We start from the raw sequence: 15,948 nt of genomic DNA on the forward strand, positions 1-15,948 counted from the left end.
TTCTCAAATGCCATCAGCTCAAAATAATTTTATGCCACAGTGGCATATTCCGGACCCCTTCAAAAAGAACCAGGGACAAAGAAGACTGCTCTTGACTCCCATTCTTAGTAGCCATTCAGACATCCCCATTTTGGTGATTGAGGAAACTGAGATACAGGAAAGTTTAGTGATTTTTTTCAAGGTCAAATGGTTGGTGAGTGGTACAGTCAATATTTGTACCTATTTAGTTTGACTATAAAATTCAAATTCTTAAAAACCATGAATTGTGCCTCTACTATGCCAGCCTTCTTCCTTGAAAATTTTTGTATTTAAAGCATAACAAATGGCTTCAAATAAACTTTTATTAATAGTATTAATTTGAAAAGAAAAAAAACAAAAAAATAATAGTATTTGACAATACTATAACTAAAAGCAGTCTTGCTAATAATAGCAACCTCTTGACTCATCCTAATACAATCAATTCTTCATATCTGGTCATTTTTTTTTCTGCAATAAAATGATATCCAAAGCAGAATAGCACTGTATCCATGAAACATAGCTAAGTCTGACCCTTGATTGATAGTTTCAGTTCCTTCATAGTCTGCCCTTCAATACACCTAACCTGCCCCAAACACCAAGGTCTCATGCTTATTGTCACTCAGCTCAGGGTTGATGGCCTTGATCACTATGCCACAGTATCTTCAGTAAGAACATTCAGAAGCTTTAGTTACTACTAGAAATATCTGCCCCCAAAGAAATTTAAAACTGAATTAGTGATAACAAATATACTCATGATCTCTCTAGAATAGAGGTTCACTTGGGAAAGAAATGGAAGCTAAAGTCTGAATAGTTTTCTAGGTCCCTAGATTGTTACAGCTAGATATATTCTAGGTTTAGGTTATTCTAACCTTCTCTGCCATAATTGGAAATGGTGTCTGACAGTTTCAGGGGGCTTAAGGGCCTCCTAAGATCCATCCAAGGACCATGTTCTCCTGCCTCCAATTTGGTTACCATATTGATTTTCAGCAGGTGGTTAATCAATAAATACTTTGGATCATTTTGTGAATAGCATTGTTATATGCAACCAACAAACAACACATTTTTGTTAGACACGTACCATCTGCCAGGCACTGTGGTAGTCATGGTGGATACAAAGAAAAACCAGGTGTAATCCCGCTTTCAAGTTTCCATCAGAGAAGGAAGCACGAAGGCAGAGAAAGGGATGACAGTTCAGGTGTGTACCAGATGCCAAAGAGAAGTCTGAAAGGGTTTTATAGCACAGGAGATATTTGAGTTGGTTCTTGGAAAATGGGTAGATGTGTGGAAGCCACTCACGTGACCATTCATGAATTCAAATTTTGCTCATTAGAATCTTATCCATTCCTTTTCAAAGCTACTTGAAAATCTCAGGAGATTCCGCTGAGGATGGCAAAAGAAAGAGTCTTTATTTCAAATTTTCATTCCAGTTCTTGTCAAACCATGTCTACTTTTGATATTTCAGACTATATTCTGTGATCCAAGATAAGACGGGAAGCTACAGCCTTACACAGCTTGATTGGCATTCTTTAGACTTTCTATGCGATGGTGTAACAACAGCACGCGGACGCCAGGGGGCAATGCAATTTCACTAAAATCATAGGAAGTGCTCACATCTCATTTTCACTAAGAGCATTTACAACATCCTGGTGTAAAGGTGACAGACATCCTTAAGAAACAAAAGAGTTCTGCTAAGGGGGGAAAAGGTACATAAATCCTTTCCTTGAAAGCTTCCTGAATTACCATTAAAATTGCCTTTCAGCATGTGCACAGCTGAACATTTTGCAATATTCCTTGCAAAAGAATTACTTTTCACTTTTTCTTAATACAGTTGCCTGATATTTCCAGTCCTCTGCCTAAGAAATGGTCATCCTAACCAACCCCCAGATAGTCTGAATCATATTGTTGGAACTTTCTCTGCCCAACTGTGGGCTCTCTTCCCTCGTGCCCATTCAGCCAATCCAGCTGCACCTTTGCCTAGACCTGCGGTTCCCTTTAAGGTAATTCAGGCTGTGTTTTGTTTCCCGCTTGGCAGCGCCAGGTGTCTGCCCTCCCTTGGCCCCCAAGGATGAGAGATCAAAGGTGTGCCTACATCTGCCTCCTGGCCAGCTCTTTAATCAGTTACATGTTCAAAAGGTACAAGTGCAGTATTGTGCACTTAGGGAGGGAGGATACATCAGAGAAGTAGAAACAGGCAAAATCCCAGAGTGTTTGCACTCACTAAAATGACACGAACCATATCTGTCTACATAGTAGCCCTGCCATTTGGCAGTGTTTTCGTTTAAAAAGAACAGGAACATTATGGGTAATTGGTAATCTTCCTTTCTTTGAGTGGAGCTCTTCTGAACTCATTTAAGGAAATATTGTACATGGACCCATTTGATGACTAGTGTTAAGTAGAAATATAACAAGGCAAAGGAACATACTTATTAAGTTGTAAAATGGAAATAAAAGGACAATTATTGATACCTATAAGGACATGTTCAGAAATAAATTATAAGAACATTTATTTCACTTACAATAAAAATGACAGATCAAAAACTTAATGAAATAGAGCAGAAATGTTTTAAGAAAGACTATTTCCAATAGATCATCTATTTTCCACATCCACAGGACTAAATAACTGCGAAAAATGCATTTTCAAAAAACAGTAGAATACTAATTAGGTATGAAGAAAACAATTCTTCAGGCAGTGAGAATAGAGGGAACAGACTCTTTAACCAGACATCAGCCTTAAGGCATGCAACTGGTCAGTCCTCCTTTGGATGAAGGGTTACAAGAAAAAGCTCACAATCTAGTTAGAAATGATTTCTAAACTTAAACTAAGGAATAATATAAACAATTTGAGCACCACAACTTTCTCTAGATGCTCAGGAAAGCGCCCTGATTTTCACCAAAGACATAAATGTGAGCGGGCACTGATTGGTTTTGTTTTGGGGTGTTTTTTTCTCTGCACTCCTGTCCCACACACACCCAGCAGCAACCTTTCGCCTCCTCTTCTGTGCACCAGGTTATAAAAAGGAACTTCGGCAACTTCAGTTGTGCTGAGCTGCCCTCACAGACAATAGCAAGGCAGGAGCAGTGGCCTAATATCATGTCACACCGTCTTTCCCAGTTACAGTGGCTTTGAATCCAAATGTGCGCCGCATGTGAGAGAAGAATCGTGGCACAGTTATTAAAGGTTGTGGTAAGGAGAGAATCCTTATCAGCTGCATCAAATATTTCATTCATCTACTTAACAAATATTTGCTCAGCACTTACTTTGTCCGGACACACTGCTGGACTCTGGGAATTCAATGATGATCAAAGAGTCCTGCTCTCTGTTCATCAGAGTTTACAATCTAGAGGTGGAGACCAGCATTAATGAAATAATCACAGAGGTAATTGCTCTGAAAGAAAGAAATACAGTTCTTGTGGGAGACTTTACTGTAACAATGAAACTCACCTAGAGGGTCAGGGAGAGCTTTCCTGAGAAAATTTTTGTAACTAAGAGCTGAAAGGCCAAGAAGGGTGAGGAGATGTTAATGTTCCTGTTAATATTAATATCATGCTAATATTCAGAGAACCAAAAGAGTCGTGTGGCTGTTGAACAGAAAGCTAAGACATTAGCTGTAAGGTGAGGTCAGAATTTAGGCAGAGGTAACTGTTTCAGCTATCTGTCACTACATAGCTAGTATTGCCCCAAAGTGTAGTTCAGCAGGTTAAAAACAACTACTTTATTATAACCTGTAATCATATTGGTCAAGAATTTAGACAGGGTTCAGCTGGGTGATTCTTCTGTGCCACATTCAGCAAGAGGTTGGACTGGTCTAAGGGGTCCAGGATGGTATTATTTACAGGCCTGGCACCTTAGTTTCAATGTCTAGGATTGTAGGCTCAGCTGAGACGGTTGAACAGAGCACCTATAAGTGGTACCTCCAGCATTGTTTCAAGACTTCTCACGTGGTAGCTCAGGGCTCCCAGGGATAGTGTCCAAAATATAAGAAATCGTAAGTTCTGGGCCCACATACTTGCAGAGATCACTTATTGGTCAAAGCAGCCACAGAGCCCTCCCAGATCAAGGAGAATGACAGGCAGCTCAGCACAATTGAAGTTGCCTAAATTCCTTTTTATAACCCTGGTGCAGAGAAGAGGAGACTGCTGGGCGTGTGTGGGCACAGGAGTGTGTGGGCACAGGAGTGTGTGGGCACAGGAGTGTGTGGGCACAGGAGTGTGTGGGCACAGGAGTGTGTCACTTATTGGTCAAAGCAGCCACAGAGCCCTCCCAGATCAAGGAGAATGACAGGCAGCTCAGCACAATTGAAGTTGCCTAAATTCCTTTTTATAACCCTGGTGCAGAGAAGAGGAGGCTGCTGGGCATGTGTGGGCACAGGAGTGTGTGGGCACAGGAGTGCAGAGGAAAAAACAAAACACACACAATCAGTGACCGCTCACATTTATGTCTTTGGTGAAAATCAGGGTGCTTTCCGAGCATCTAAAGCAGTGGTTCTCAACCTGTGGGTCGAGACCCCTTTAGCGGTCGAACGACCCTTTCACAGGGGTCGCCTAAGACCATCCTGCATATCAGATATTTACATGACGATTCATAACAATAGCAACATTACAGTTATGAAGTAGCAACGAAAATAATTTTATGGTTGGGTCACAACATGAGGAACTGTATTTAAAGGGTCAGAAGGTTGAGAACCACTGATCTAAAGGAAGTTGGAGTGCTCAAATTGTTTAAATTATTCGTAAGTTTAAGTTTAGAAGTAATTTCTAACTAGATTGTGAACCTTTTCCTACTGTACCCCTTCATCCAAAGGAGGAAGGACTGGCTGCTCGCCTTAGCGCTGATGGCTAGGTAAAGATTCCGTTCCCTCCATTCCCACAGCTTGCAGAATTGCTTTCTTCATACCTAATTTGTATTCTACTGTTTAAATTAATTGAAATTGGAACAGTTTCAATTAATTTAACAGTTTCCATTTCTAGTAGGCTATGGTTCACCCTCTGTACACAAATTATTTAGATTCCTCTGTAAAGCAAAATATACTCACTCCTAAAGCCTTCCAAAAATCTTATCTCTTTATGGCATGAAGTTTAAGTTTGAGATTCAGGTTCTCACCATCTCAATAAGGTCCAGGGGCTGATGAAGTTCCTTTGATATAGTTCTCTAGTACAGTTTCTCTCAGTATGAAGATTTGTGAACTAAAAAGAAAAGGCATCTGTTCCACACACAGACTAATGATACAGCGATGACATCGATGCAATGAGCACTTTCATTCAAAGAGTAGAGGAACAAGAGGCACATAGCCATCACAGGTACATAGCAATTCTGAAATTCTTATGTTGCCAGTTCCTTAACTAGAGGGCACAGTCCCACTTCCCGGGAATGATTCTCTGCAACTCTTGTCTCCACCCTCCAAACTCTTGGTTGCACCTTCTGAGTTGTCCTGTTTGTATAATGTCTTAGTCAACTCAGGCTACCATAACAAACTACCATAGCCTGCATGGCTTAAACAACAGATATTTATTTCTCCCAATTCTGAAGACTAGAAGTCTGAGATCAGGGTGCCACATGGTCAGATTGCGGTGAGAACGCTCTTCCTGTCTTGCACTGTGTGCTAGCATGGCCTTTCTTCAGTGTGTACATGTGGAGAGAATAGTATCTTTCTCTTCCTCTTCTTATAAGGGCACTATTCCCATCATGGGGGTCCTACCCTCATGACCTTATCAAACTTCATTACATCCCAAAGGTCCCATCTCCAAATACCATCACTGGGGATTAGTTAGGACCGCAACATATGAATGGGGAGGGGGGAGCACAATTCAGTCCATAGAACATACGAAATGGTATTAGCAGCTGTATAATCTTCTCAGCCTATTTCCTGACCATAGGAGATGGGGGCCTTTAAAAACTCTTTCACTTTGAACTACTTCTGCCCATTTTTGTCCTAGCTGATAATGCATCCACCAATACACTTCTCTTAAAATCTTTCTGGACTTCCTATGAATCTTATTAGACTTTACTCCTTTAGACAAAACACACATCCACAATTCTCCTCAATATAGGTCCTTCTTTGGCCTGTGCTCAGAATCAGGCTGCTGTGGAACAATACCCTTAGGATTCTTAGAAGCCCTCATGTCTCTGTATAAGTTTATGAGGCACACACTTAAATATTTCTAAAATCATATGAAAGGGTCTTATAACCATACCCTTAAGATGATTTTCACCTTCAATCAATTTCTTACTTTGAGAGACTTTTGCCTTTTAAAAGACTAGAAATGTGAAACCCTTTTACCTTTTTCTTTAAACTGACAATTACTAGCTCTATATTTTCTCTAAATGTTGTTTGAAAACTGAGCAGTTCTTTTTTAAACTTGTCTTTATATTTTATTATATACAACTATTTTAAAAAAACTAATTGGCACCTTAATCATTCTGCCTAGAAACTTCTCACTAAAATCTAAGAATTCATTAAGTATATTTTGGCTCAGTGATGTTACTTCTCTATAAAAAAATCAATAAAATATTAAAAAAAAATAAAAATAAAAAAAAAAAATAAAATCTAAGAATTCATTAAGTATATTTTCTACTTTCCATGTTACTACAGGTCATAATGTTGCCAAACTTTCTGCCACTACATCAGAAAAGTTGCATTTTCTTTCTATCTCCAAGGTCAGTTTTTTCCTGCCCTCCCAGCTTTCATCAACAGTCTCCTCCAGGCCATCCAGCTTCTTCCCTCAGCTGATGTGGTTTATCAGAGCGTCTGCACCCGGCCTCTTCATCAGAGCAATCTCAGGACTTCTAACCTAGTATCTCGGGGTTCCAAGCGGGAATGATCCAACAGACCAGAGGAAGAAGCTGTCTGTTTCATAAAGCCTGGGAGAGACCCTGGGAGAGCACCATTTCCACTGTATTTTAATGGTCAAGGCAATCAGAGAGCTTGCCTGGATTCAAGAAGGCACATAGCCCCCAACTCTCTATGGCAGGTGTAGGGAGGAACTTGTAGCCATACTTATTCTGCCAAGGGTGACATCGTGAAGACTTTGCAAATCATGTTAAACGTTTTTATCTTTATCTTAAAAATTATAAAAAGCCATTTAACATTTTTAAAGGAGCCATTTAACATTTAATTATAACATATAATTGTACTTGCTTTGGAAAAGATCACTCCAGCTGCAGTGTAAGAATGCACTGGGAGGAGGTTATTAAAAACTGAATGGCTCTTTCTTAGTTCCTCTTTCTCAATTCTTAGCATATAGAGTCATGTGAACATGGCTATGATAATTTGACTTAGGGTGATGACAGTAAAGGTGAGAACTGTAGATTCTAGAGATATTTGGATATAAAATCAATTAGCTAATATTCCTTGAAGTCCATTTAGAACATTATCTGTCTCCAACTAGTTGGTGAACTTACTTCTTAGGTACCTTTTTAATATTATAATCCTGAAACCTAATTAACTACTGTAACTTATGTATCTTCACTCCACACCTCAATGTTCACCTCCATGAAGACTAGCCTCTGAGTAGAAACAGACAGTAGTCATTATAATGAAATCTGAGAACTCTAGTCAGCAATATCCACAATTAAGATAACATGTTTGAAGTACATTTGCTGGAATTAATAAAATTCTCTTTTAGGATACCTAGAAATACTTGGTAATGATAATATTTATTGAGTATTTACTCTATGCCAGGCACTGTTCTAGTCAGGGGAGTTACAGCAGCAAGCAAGGCAGAGCAGGTAGGTCTCTGCCCTCAACTCTGCTTAATTCTAATGAGGAAAATAGATATAAACAAGGAACCAAATGATAAGTCAATGAGATAATTCTACCTAGTGAATACTACTATGAAAAAAATAAAAAATAAAAGAGAAAGATGGTCTAGAGCAAGGGTGGGGAATGTCCGGCCTTCAGGCCATATAAGGCCCACAAAATCATTTGTTCTGGCCCTGCCAAGGCATTAGGGGTGAGTTAATTAAATCTTTGACCATATATAGCAGGCTAGTTTTTAAGTTGATAATTTTGTATGGCCTGCAAATAATGTTATAAATATTCAACTGGCCCTTGGCAGAAAAAAGGTTCCCCACCCCTGGTCTAGAGAGTTATTACTGAGGCTGTTCTAAATACAGTAGTCAAGGAAGAACTCTCCATGGAAGTGACATTTGAAGTAAAATATGAAAGAAGAGAAAACGCTAGCTGTAGGCAGACTGGCAGGTTGGGGAAGAGCATTTAAGCCAGAAGGAGTAGCAAGGGCAATAGCCAGAGGTAGAAAGTCATTAGCATTGCAAAGAACAGAAAGAAGACAGAAGTGACTAAAGCATCCTATATAATAAAAGCCTAATATGCTAAGTGTTTGGTTGGCCAGTCATCCTTTCAACCAATCAAAGCGTAACATGCTAGTGGTATGCTAAGGCTGCTTAACCGCTTGCTATGACGTGCAGAGGGCAGATGCTCCGACCAGTAGGTTAGCTTGCTGCTGGGGTCCGGCCGATTGGGACTGAGCAAGATGTGCTGGACACGCCCTGGAGCCCTCCGACGGTTCCTCCCCGGCTGGCCAAACTCCCGTGTCTCTCCCTGGCCCCGATCGTGCACCAGTGGGGTCCCTCTGCCTGGCCTGTGCCCTCTTGCAATCCAGGACCCCTCAGGGAATGTCAGAGAACCGGTTTTGGCCTGATCTCGCAGAACAGGCCGAGGGACCACACTTGTGCACGAATTCGTGCACCAGGCCTCTAGTCTTGAATAAAAGAGAAAGTCAAGTGAGATGAAGTAGAATAAATAGGAAAATAAGCAGGGATATGTCACATTGGGCCTTGATGGCCAGGGTTAAAGTTTTGATTAGTATTTCAACAACAACAAGGTCGTTAGAGGGTTTGAGTGAGCCCTTGTCATTCACACTTTAACCTGACCCTTTCTCCTAAGAATTATTTTAGATCAATTAAAATTAATCATTAGGTGAGAGTGGTAGGAAAGATGGTGAAGTAACTTTGGAATTTGAGAACTGCTGCAGAAAGCATTTCTGGTTAGTGATTGGCTCTGACTTGTAGGAAGACAATGGACATGGTCTGCATGAATCTCCCACAAGATTAGGAATTTCACTACACTAAAGATATTGAGTTGAGGAAAGAACAGTTTGTTTTCCTTTTCTCTCTTTTTTTTTTTTCTATTTTTCAAATACTTCTGCAAACTCTGAGGAATTAAATGTGGGGTGGGAAGGGTAGGATCCATTGTGTGTATATACATATGCGTATGTGTTATGGCTCACCCTGAATTCCAGGTAATGTCACTGTCAGCCAATCGCCAGATAATGTCTATTGTGTGTCCTGCAAGTCAGCAGTGCTACGTGTAACTTTTCAGCATCAACATTAATCATTTCTTAAATATTCAAACTTATAAAAATGATTCCTATTATAAGATAACATATATATTTTTCCCTCATTCTATAATTTTTTGTAAAATGTTAATAATAGCTATCCAACTAGATTTAGCTACTTCTTTATTTTCACTATAGCATAGTTACTTGTAATATAAAGGCCTATCCTACTATAAAAAAAAAGCTTAATTTGAGTTTTTAAAAAATAAGAACAGTTCATATGGAGCTAATGAATCACTAAAGTTTTTATTAAGATAATCTTTATAATTAGAGTTCTAAAGTCAGACTTTTATTTTTTTTAACTTATCTTTTCCCCCTTACCCAACAAATGCATTACTGGGCTCTGGTCCATCACCACCCACATTTCCTATAAGAATTTGTTTAGATTTTCTTGCTTTACTTGCATAGTGCCTATTTCTACATACTGATTAGAGTGCCTTGTCCTTTCACTGTTGCTATCAACATGGTTAAACACAAAAACAAAGATGGCTGGAAAAAAAATCAATATTTTGACCTGGTTTCCTGTATAAAGATTCTACAGTTTACAAAAGACAGGATCATTGTTTAATAAGCCAGTGACTCATACCTCTTGGCATAGTCACCTGACCAAAAGGATGCCAAGTCTGTTTAGGTTGTGTTCTTAGTTGATTGTCAATGACTGTTATTTCCAAGGTGACCTATGTACAGTATACTTTTGCATATGACAGGTTTAAAAGGTTTTGAAATTGCTGGCAAAATAATAGTAAATGCTAAGCTTACTCACATTCAGCTTGTTCAGTTAAGTTATAATCCTTTTTGTGAATAACTCAGAAAGTATTTTGAAGATTGAGATTTTCTTTTCTGGGCCTGAGTAGAAAGAAACATCAGTTAAGATAATGCTATGCTAGACCTGGTTCTGACCAGGTTGGGAGAGCCAGTTGTTACATTTTTCAGAAATGTTGTGAGTCCATTATTAAACACAGCCATTATTACAAATTAAATCATTTAAACTTACAATTAAATAAATTAAATTAAAAACAAAGGTAATAGCTCTAGCCGGTTTGGCTCAGCCCGCAAACTGAAGGGTCTCGGGTTCGATTCCAGTCAAGGGCACGTATCTCGGTTGCAGGCTCAATCCCCAGCCCTGGTAGGGGCTTGTGTAGGAGGCAACCAATTGATGTGTCTCTCTCACATCGATGTTTCTCTCTCTCTCTCCCTTCCACTCTCTAAAAATCAATGGAAAATAATAGCTCTAGCCGGTTTGACTCAGCCCTCAAACTGAAGGGTCCCGGGTTCGATTCCAGTCAAGGGCACGTATCTCGGTTGCAGGCTCAATCCCCAGCCCTGGTAGGGGCTTGTGTAGGAGGCAACCAATTGATGTGTCTCTCTCACATCGATGTTTCTCTCTCTCTCTCCCTTCCACTCTCTAAAAATCAATGGAAAAATATCCTCAGGTGAGGATTAACCAAAAAAACAAAAAACACAACAAAGGTAGTAAATACCTAAAAGTCTTTACATCATAATCATCTAACTACATTTTGCTATCTATACTCTTACGGTTGTTTATATCTACTGTACTTGTATAATGAAATACTGTACAATGGTTTTGCTACTGCTCATCTCTTCTCAACTCCACGTTCAGTGACATCAACCTGGTAGCTTGAAATAGGTCATGGTGGGAGTATTTGCATAGTGTTGAACTTGAAAGAGTTTTACTTTAATGACAATAATTTATATGAACGTAAAAAATAGTTTAACAATAGATCATATAAAAGGTGTAATGATAATAAACTTATAGGGAAAAGAGCAGTTGGGGCGCTACTCAATGCATGAATTTGTCAAATCATGGTTGGTTTGCTGGCTGTGGATACAAGTGTTTGACCAAAATGAACAGAAGCATTATGTGAGAGTCAATTGGCTATAATAGAACTTGCAACAAAGAGTACTGTATATTCTATTATTATTTGTAGATTGCATACTACACATCATTCATATTAGCAAAATTTATAAAAGCACACATACATATAGTATACATACTTTTCCCCCTGAAGAGTCCCTTGTTAAACACTGAGCAGACACTACTGGTTCTGCATGAAACATGAAATTCAACACGTAACTTGAAATTTATGATAGAGAGCAAGTTTGTCTTTTTGTGAACATAATCTGCTAAAATCAGAGTGTGTTCATGCTGAAGCCCATTTGGTTTACCAATTTTGTTTCCATTTTTAATTTGAAACTCCTCCAACTTCAAAGAGAACTGGGATGTCAACCAAAACAGTAGACATTTTTGCTCAGCCTACAGTATCATGGCCATCACAGAGAATTCGGGGAATATTGTTCATTTAAAACTATTACTTACAAAAGGAAACTTTTAAAATCAAGTCATTGAAGCAGGTCTAGTTTATCTTAGTTTTATATTTTTACCTTTGGATTCACCCAAAAAGCACAAGGGTAATGTGCACTTGCTTCCTGAACAGTTTGGCATGCTCAGATAGTCCTCTCTCTGTCTGACCTGCAGGGAGTGGGACTGCCTAACACTCAGACCAGAAAATGCCTGCAACCCAACCACCCCAAAGAAGGGGGTTGCCAGATCACACCATAGTTTTTAACCACCTGTTACATATTTCAGCAGAAACCCTGTTCCAGCATATATCAAAGGATCTCTATACACAGTCATAAATAGGAAGTACTGGACATTGGTGGCCTATTGTATGAAGTTTTATTAATCCATTATCCAGCATGATTTATGTACAGAAATAGTCAAACAGACAGATTGGCCTTTGTTTCACCCAGGAACATGTCAGATCATTTTCATGAAAAACTCCCTTGAATGATTTTCCTGGGGAAATGAAGACACCCATGATGTCTAATCACAGACTGAAAGTTACTTAGTTCTTAAAGTCGACATTTGTTTAGTTAAATTATCAGAATGCCAGCAAAAAAAAGTCTAGATCTGAAGCATGTGTTTGTTAAGAGAAGACTGGAAAAGGTATTTCAGGTCCATTATATAACTGCCACTTTTTGTTTTTATTCAAGGTGTCATAAAACTGAGTTCTGCAGTTGAAGGTATGTTTTACAACCACAAAATCAGTAATGTTTTGCTTCAAGGTTGCATAGCGTGGCTTTATAGCTAGTAAGCTTCTGTGGCAGTGGTGTTTGATGCCATGTTCTAATTGCCAGCTATTGCCATTCCGTCTGTGTTTCTCCTCGTTCTGATCATTTTCTGCCACAAGTCTCTCCACCCTCCACAAGTGGCATGAACGCTGACCCAAGAGGGCAGCATTTACGAGCGAACATATCTGTTTGTATTTTCTGATGGGACTGCCTCAGATCCAGGGCTCTGTAGGGATCCCCTGGCCCTCCAAAGGCCTTCTTTGAGGCTGGACATTGGGTCTTACCAGGAGCCTTGCCCCCAATCTTTCAGCAGAGCCTTCTCTAGAGTGTTTTGGTCCCTTATGCCAACGTAGCAGACATGGTTGCCCAGGAATATATAGGCCCGTAGTCATCAAGGCTTCCTGATGAGAAAACCAAGTGGCTAAGGCATTTGCCAGGCTCAAGTGCAGGTTCTTCCCGAGCTGTGTGACACCCAGGGGGGATTTCGAGGCCCAGCTTCCTCTAGTATTTTCCATATTATCCCTATCGGGCAAGTGGCAGTCCCCATTAGTTATGCATTCAAGAAGCTGAGAAGAAAAGGAAGAGGGATTTGAAGACAGAGGAGAATCATTGGGGAAGAGAAGACACATAGCAGCATTTTGCTGAGTAACCCCCAAGACTATTAAAAATACCTCATTGTTTGAAATGGTTCGTTGGTTATTGGCATAAAGTTGATTCCCTTGCCCTCATAGACGCATATAATCTGAAAGTAGAGAATGTGTAATTTTCTCTTTTTGTGAGTTTCTGTGTTTGTTTTGGGATGTGTGTGTTCTCATCTATTGGGAGTTTGTCAGTCATGCTTCGGAGGGGAGGCTCCTTGGAAGAGGTGGTGGGGTTTAAGGTGAGTCTTCGCATTTGAAGGGCGATCTGGCTTGATGAATGGGCAATGCATGGAGGTGGGGAGTGGGAAAATGCAAGGGGGGGTTGGAGTGGTGAGACCATCCGCTTGACTCAAATAAAGGATTGGGAGGGCTGGCGTTCCAAGGTTGGAGGATGAGAAAGGGGCTCAGTAATGGACCCATTGGGCTGGCAAGTCCGTAGTGGGGGACTCTGCCTTCTGTAGGTTTAGTACCATCACATTTTTTTCAAAACAAAGTTTCAAAGGCAGTATTTCTGACACGCCTGGCAAGAAGCATGCTGCTCCTCTCAGGCGAGGCAAGGACCAGGAGCAGGTGCAGGCCGTGGTGCTTCCCAGTCGAGAGGGAGGAGCACAAGGATGTCGCCTCCAGGAGCCAGTGAGGGCAGGGGGCATGTTTCGGGCCTCTGCGAGGCTAAGCAGGAAGACACCTTCCCCAAGCTCGGTAACATGCAATTGTATTGAGAGGCTATCCAAACCTCTCCGTGCCCGACAAAACAGAAGTGGCAACAAAAGCAAGCAGGCCCATGAGAAAGACCTTGCGAGCAGAAACTCCCACGCAAGCGGGCTCCGAGTTTCAGGTCACTATCTGTAGAATTCCAGATAGCAGTTGGTCCACTCTGGGCTGTTGGATGTGTTATCAAGAAATGGCCTTGAAGTCGGAGCTTTACATTGCCTGCTTGGCTTAAGCACAGTATTGCATTTACAACAAAAGGACAGAAAAACAAAATAAATTTTGTAGAAAGCTACGAGAACATTCGATAATGTAAAAACGATTCTTCAGCTATAACTATTGTTCTGTTCATTATCTTGCTAGTAACTACTGTTATTACTAGGCAGCATGGCCTATCTGAACCCCCAAAACAGGTATATGGTCTCCAGAGAAAGATGAGAGTAAGGAAGAATGAGGGCAGGAAGCAGGCTGACTATTGGGGGCTTTTTTTGACAGCCTCCTCTTCACCTCCTCTGAGTCACAGGAAGTTCTCTGAAGTGGCCATGGATACCAGAGGCCAGGCCCACTTCAACTGCCGCTTGAGCATCTTTTGGCAGCTGATTGGCTGAGGGCTGTTGAAGGCTTGGGAGCATGCTCTGCTGTAACTGTGTTAGAACATGTGTGTTGCAGGGGCCGCCTGGGATGCAGTTGTCGGCCGGGGTGTGTGTGTGTGCTCAATGCATGCATTCTTGGTGCATCTGGAATGTGAGATTTTTGACAAGCATGCTCAGTGAAATGTGTGTCGAACACTTTCTCTTGATTCCAAATCAAACCTCAGATGGTAGTCCCTGTGAATATTTAGCTAATTCCTGTACTTGCTACTTTCCATCTGTGGAATGAACTCAAGGCATCGTCATACAACTTCTCATGTCAAGGAATATGCAAATCAGTGGCCAGATCCACTGCCAGAAATGAAACCTATTTCTTTTTCTTCAAAAGTGACTCTGTTCTGGATTACCCTAGAACTCTGAAAATAGCATTACTGTATTAGGTGCGTTATCTTTTCCCTTTCTGTTCTCTTTTTAAAAAATAAAACAATTGTCAATGTCCTAAGAGAAAATCAACAGATTCCAGTTGCTCCTTCCTACATTAGGTGCGTTATCTTTTCCCTTTCTGTTCTCTTTTAAAAAATAAAACAATTGTCAACGTCATAAGAGAAAATCAACAGATTCCAGTTGCTCCTTCCTACCAAGTAGTTTTGCTTGCAGTTTTATTCCTTTTCTTCTTCTGAAGCAGGGGTGCCCCTTCAGCATTGTGCAGCTTCACATAAGCTTTTAAATTCAGCAGAATGAAAAACCCTGTATCACATTAATGGTAAGATTAAAGTGAATTGTCCTTCCACATTATAAGGCTTAAAATTATACTTAAACAGAAACACACATCGATGCTTCACTTAGTTTGAAATATTTGAATGGGGAAAAACAAGTTGGAAAGAAAGAACTGCAGTGAAGAATTCTGGAATCTAATTTTAGATTGATAAGGCCAAACTCTGAGAAAACTGGTGTAAGGGAGAGACATCCAGACAGCAAACTGAGGGGCAGAGGAGATAGTAAGGGCAATGGCAAGGAGAGAAAAACCATCCCAGGGCAGGAATTCTAAATATTTCTCTTAAAAGGGATTTTTCCCCTTGAAATTGAGCAAGGAGAGAGAAGGTGGAGGGAGGGACACATATTTCCACAAGTAGGACCAACGCAGCAGCCTAATAGAGGAAAAATGAAAACAGAGGTCACGGAAGAGCTGAGTCACGCCTGATTAGAATTGCTCTGATATTCCGAAGGCAGCTATTTCTTTCCAGGGCGGGCAGGCCCAGCCCCAACCAGAAGCTCTTTATCCAGCATATGAGGAGATGAGTTCAGACATGAGGGGAGCGGGGAGCATTCGGGCAGGGAGGCGGCAAGTCTGAAGGGCAAGATGAGGCAATGGAGGCTGATGACAGGCTTTGCAGCTGATACCCAAGGTGTGTTCCGTGATGAGACTTGTCTCAAAGGTGATTTGTTCTTACCTGGTAGGTAGGTAAGATTCCAAAATGACATCAAGTTCTTTTCAAAGCCTATATGAGGGAATGAAGTTTGGCTTTAGCCCTTGCCCAACCCCC

At 40.6% G+C, this 15,948-nt stretch overlaps 1 protein-coding gene across 3 annotated transcripts in view; it reads left to right on the forward strand.

The window, feature by feature from the left end:
• Positions 1-15,948, forward strand: part of DLGAP1 (discs, large (Drosophila) homolog-associated protein 1) — a 517,051-nt gene that overhangs the window by 434,654 nt on the left and 66,449 nt on the right. Inside the window, exon 7 of one of the 3 annotated variants that reach the window (XM_014541672.1) lies at positions 12,388-12,417. The exons of the other annotated variants lie outside the window; for them this stretch is intronic. Within the exon in view, the coding sequence (XP_014397158.1) occupies positions 12,388-12,417 (30 nt within the window). The remainder of the gene's footprint in view (positions 1-12,387; positions 12,418-15,948) is intronic. 3 annotated transcript variants of the gene reach the window in all.

Source organism: Myotis brandtii, unplaced genomic scaffold (genome assembly GCF_000412655.1).
Source record: "Myotis brandtii unplaced genomic scaffold, ASM41265v1 scaffold276, whole genome shotgun sequence".
Classification (NCBI taxonomy): Eukaryota; Metazoa; Chordata; class Mammalia; order Chiroptera; family Vespertilionidae; genus Myotis; species Myotis brandtii.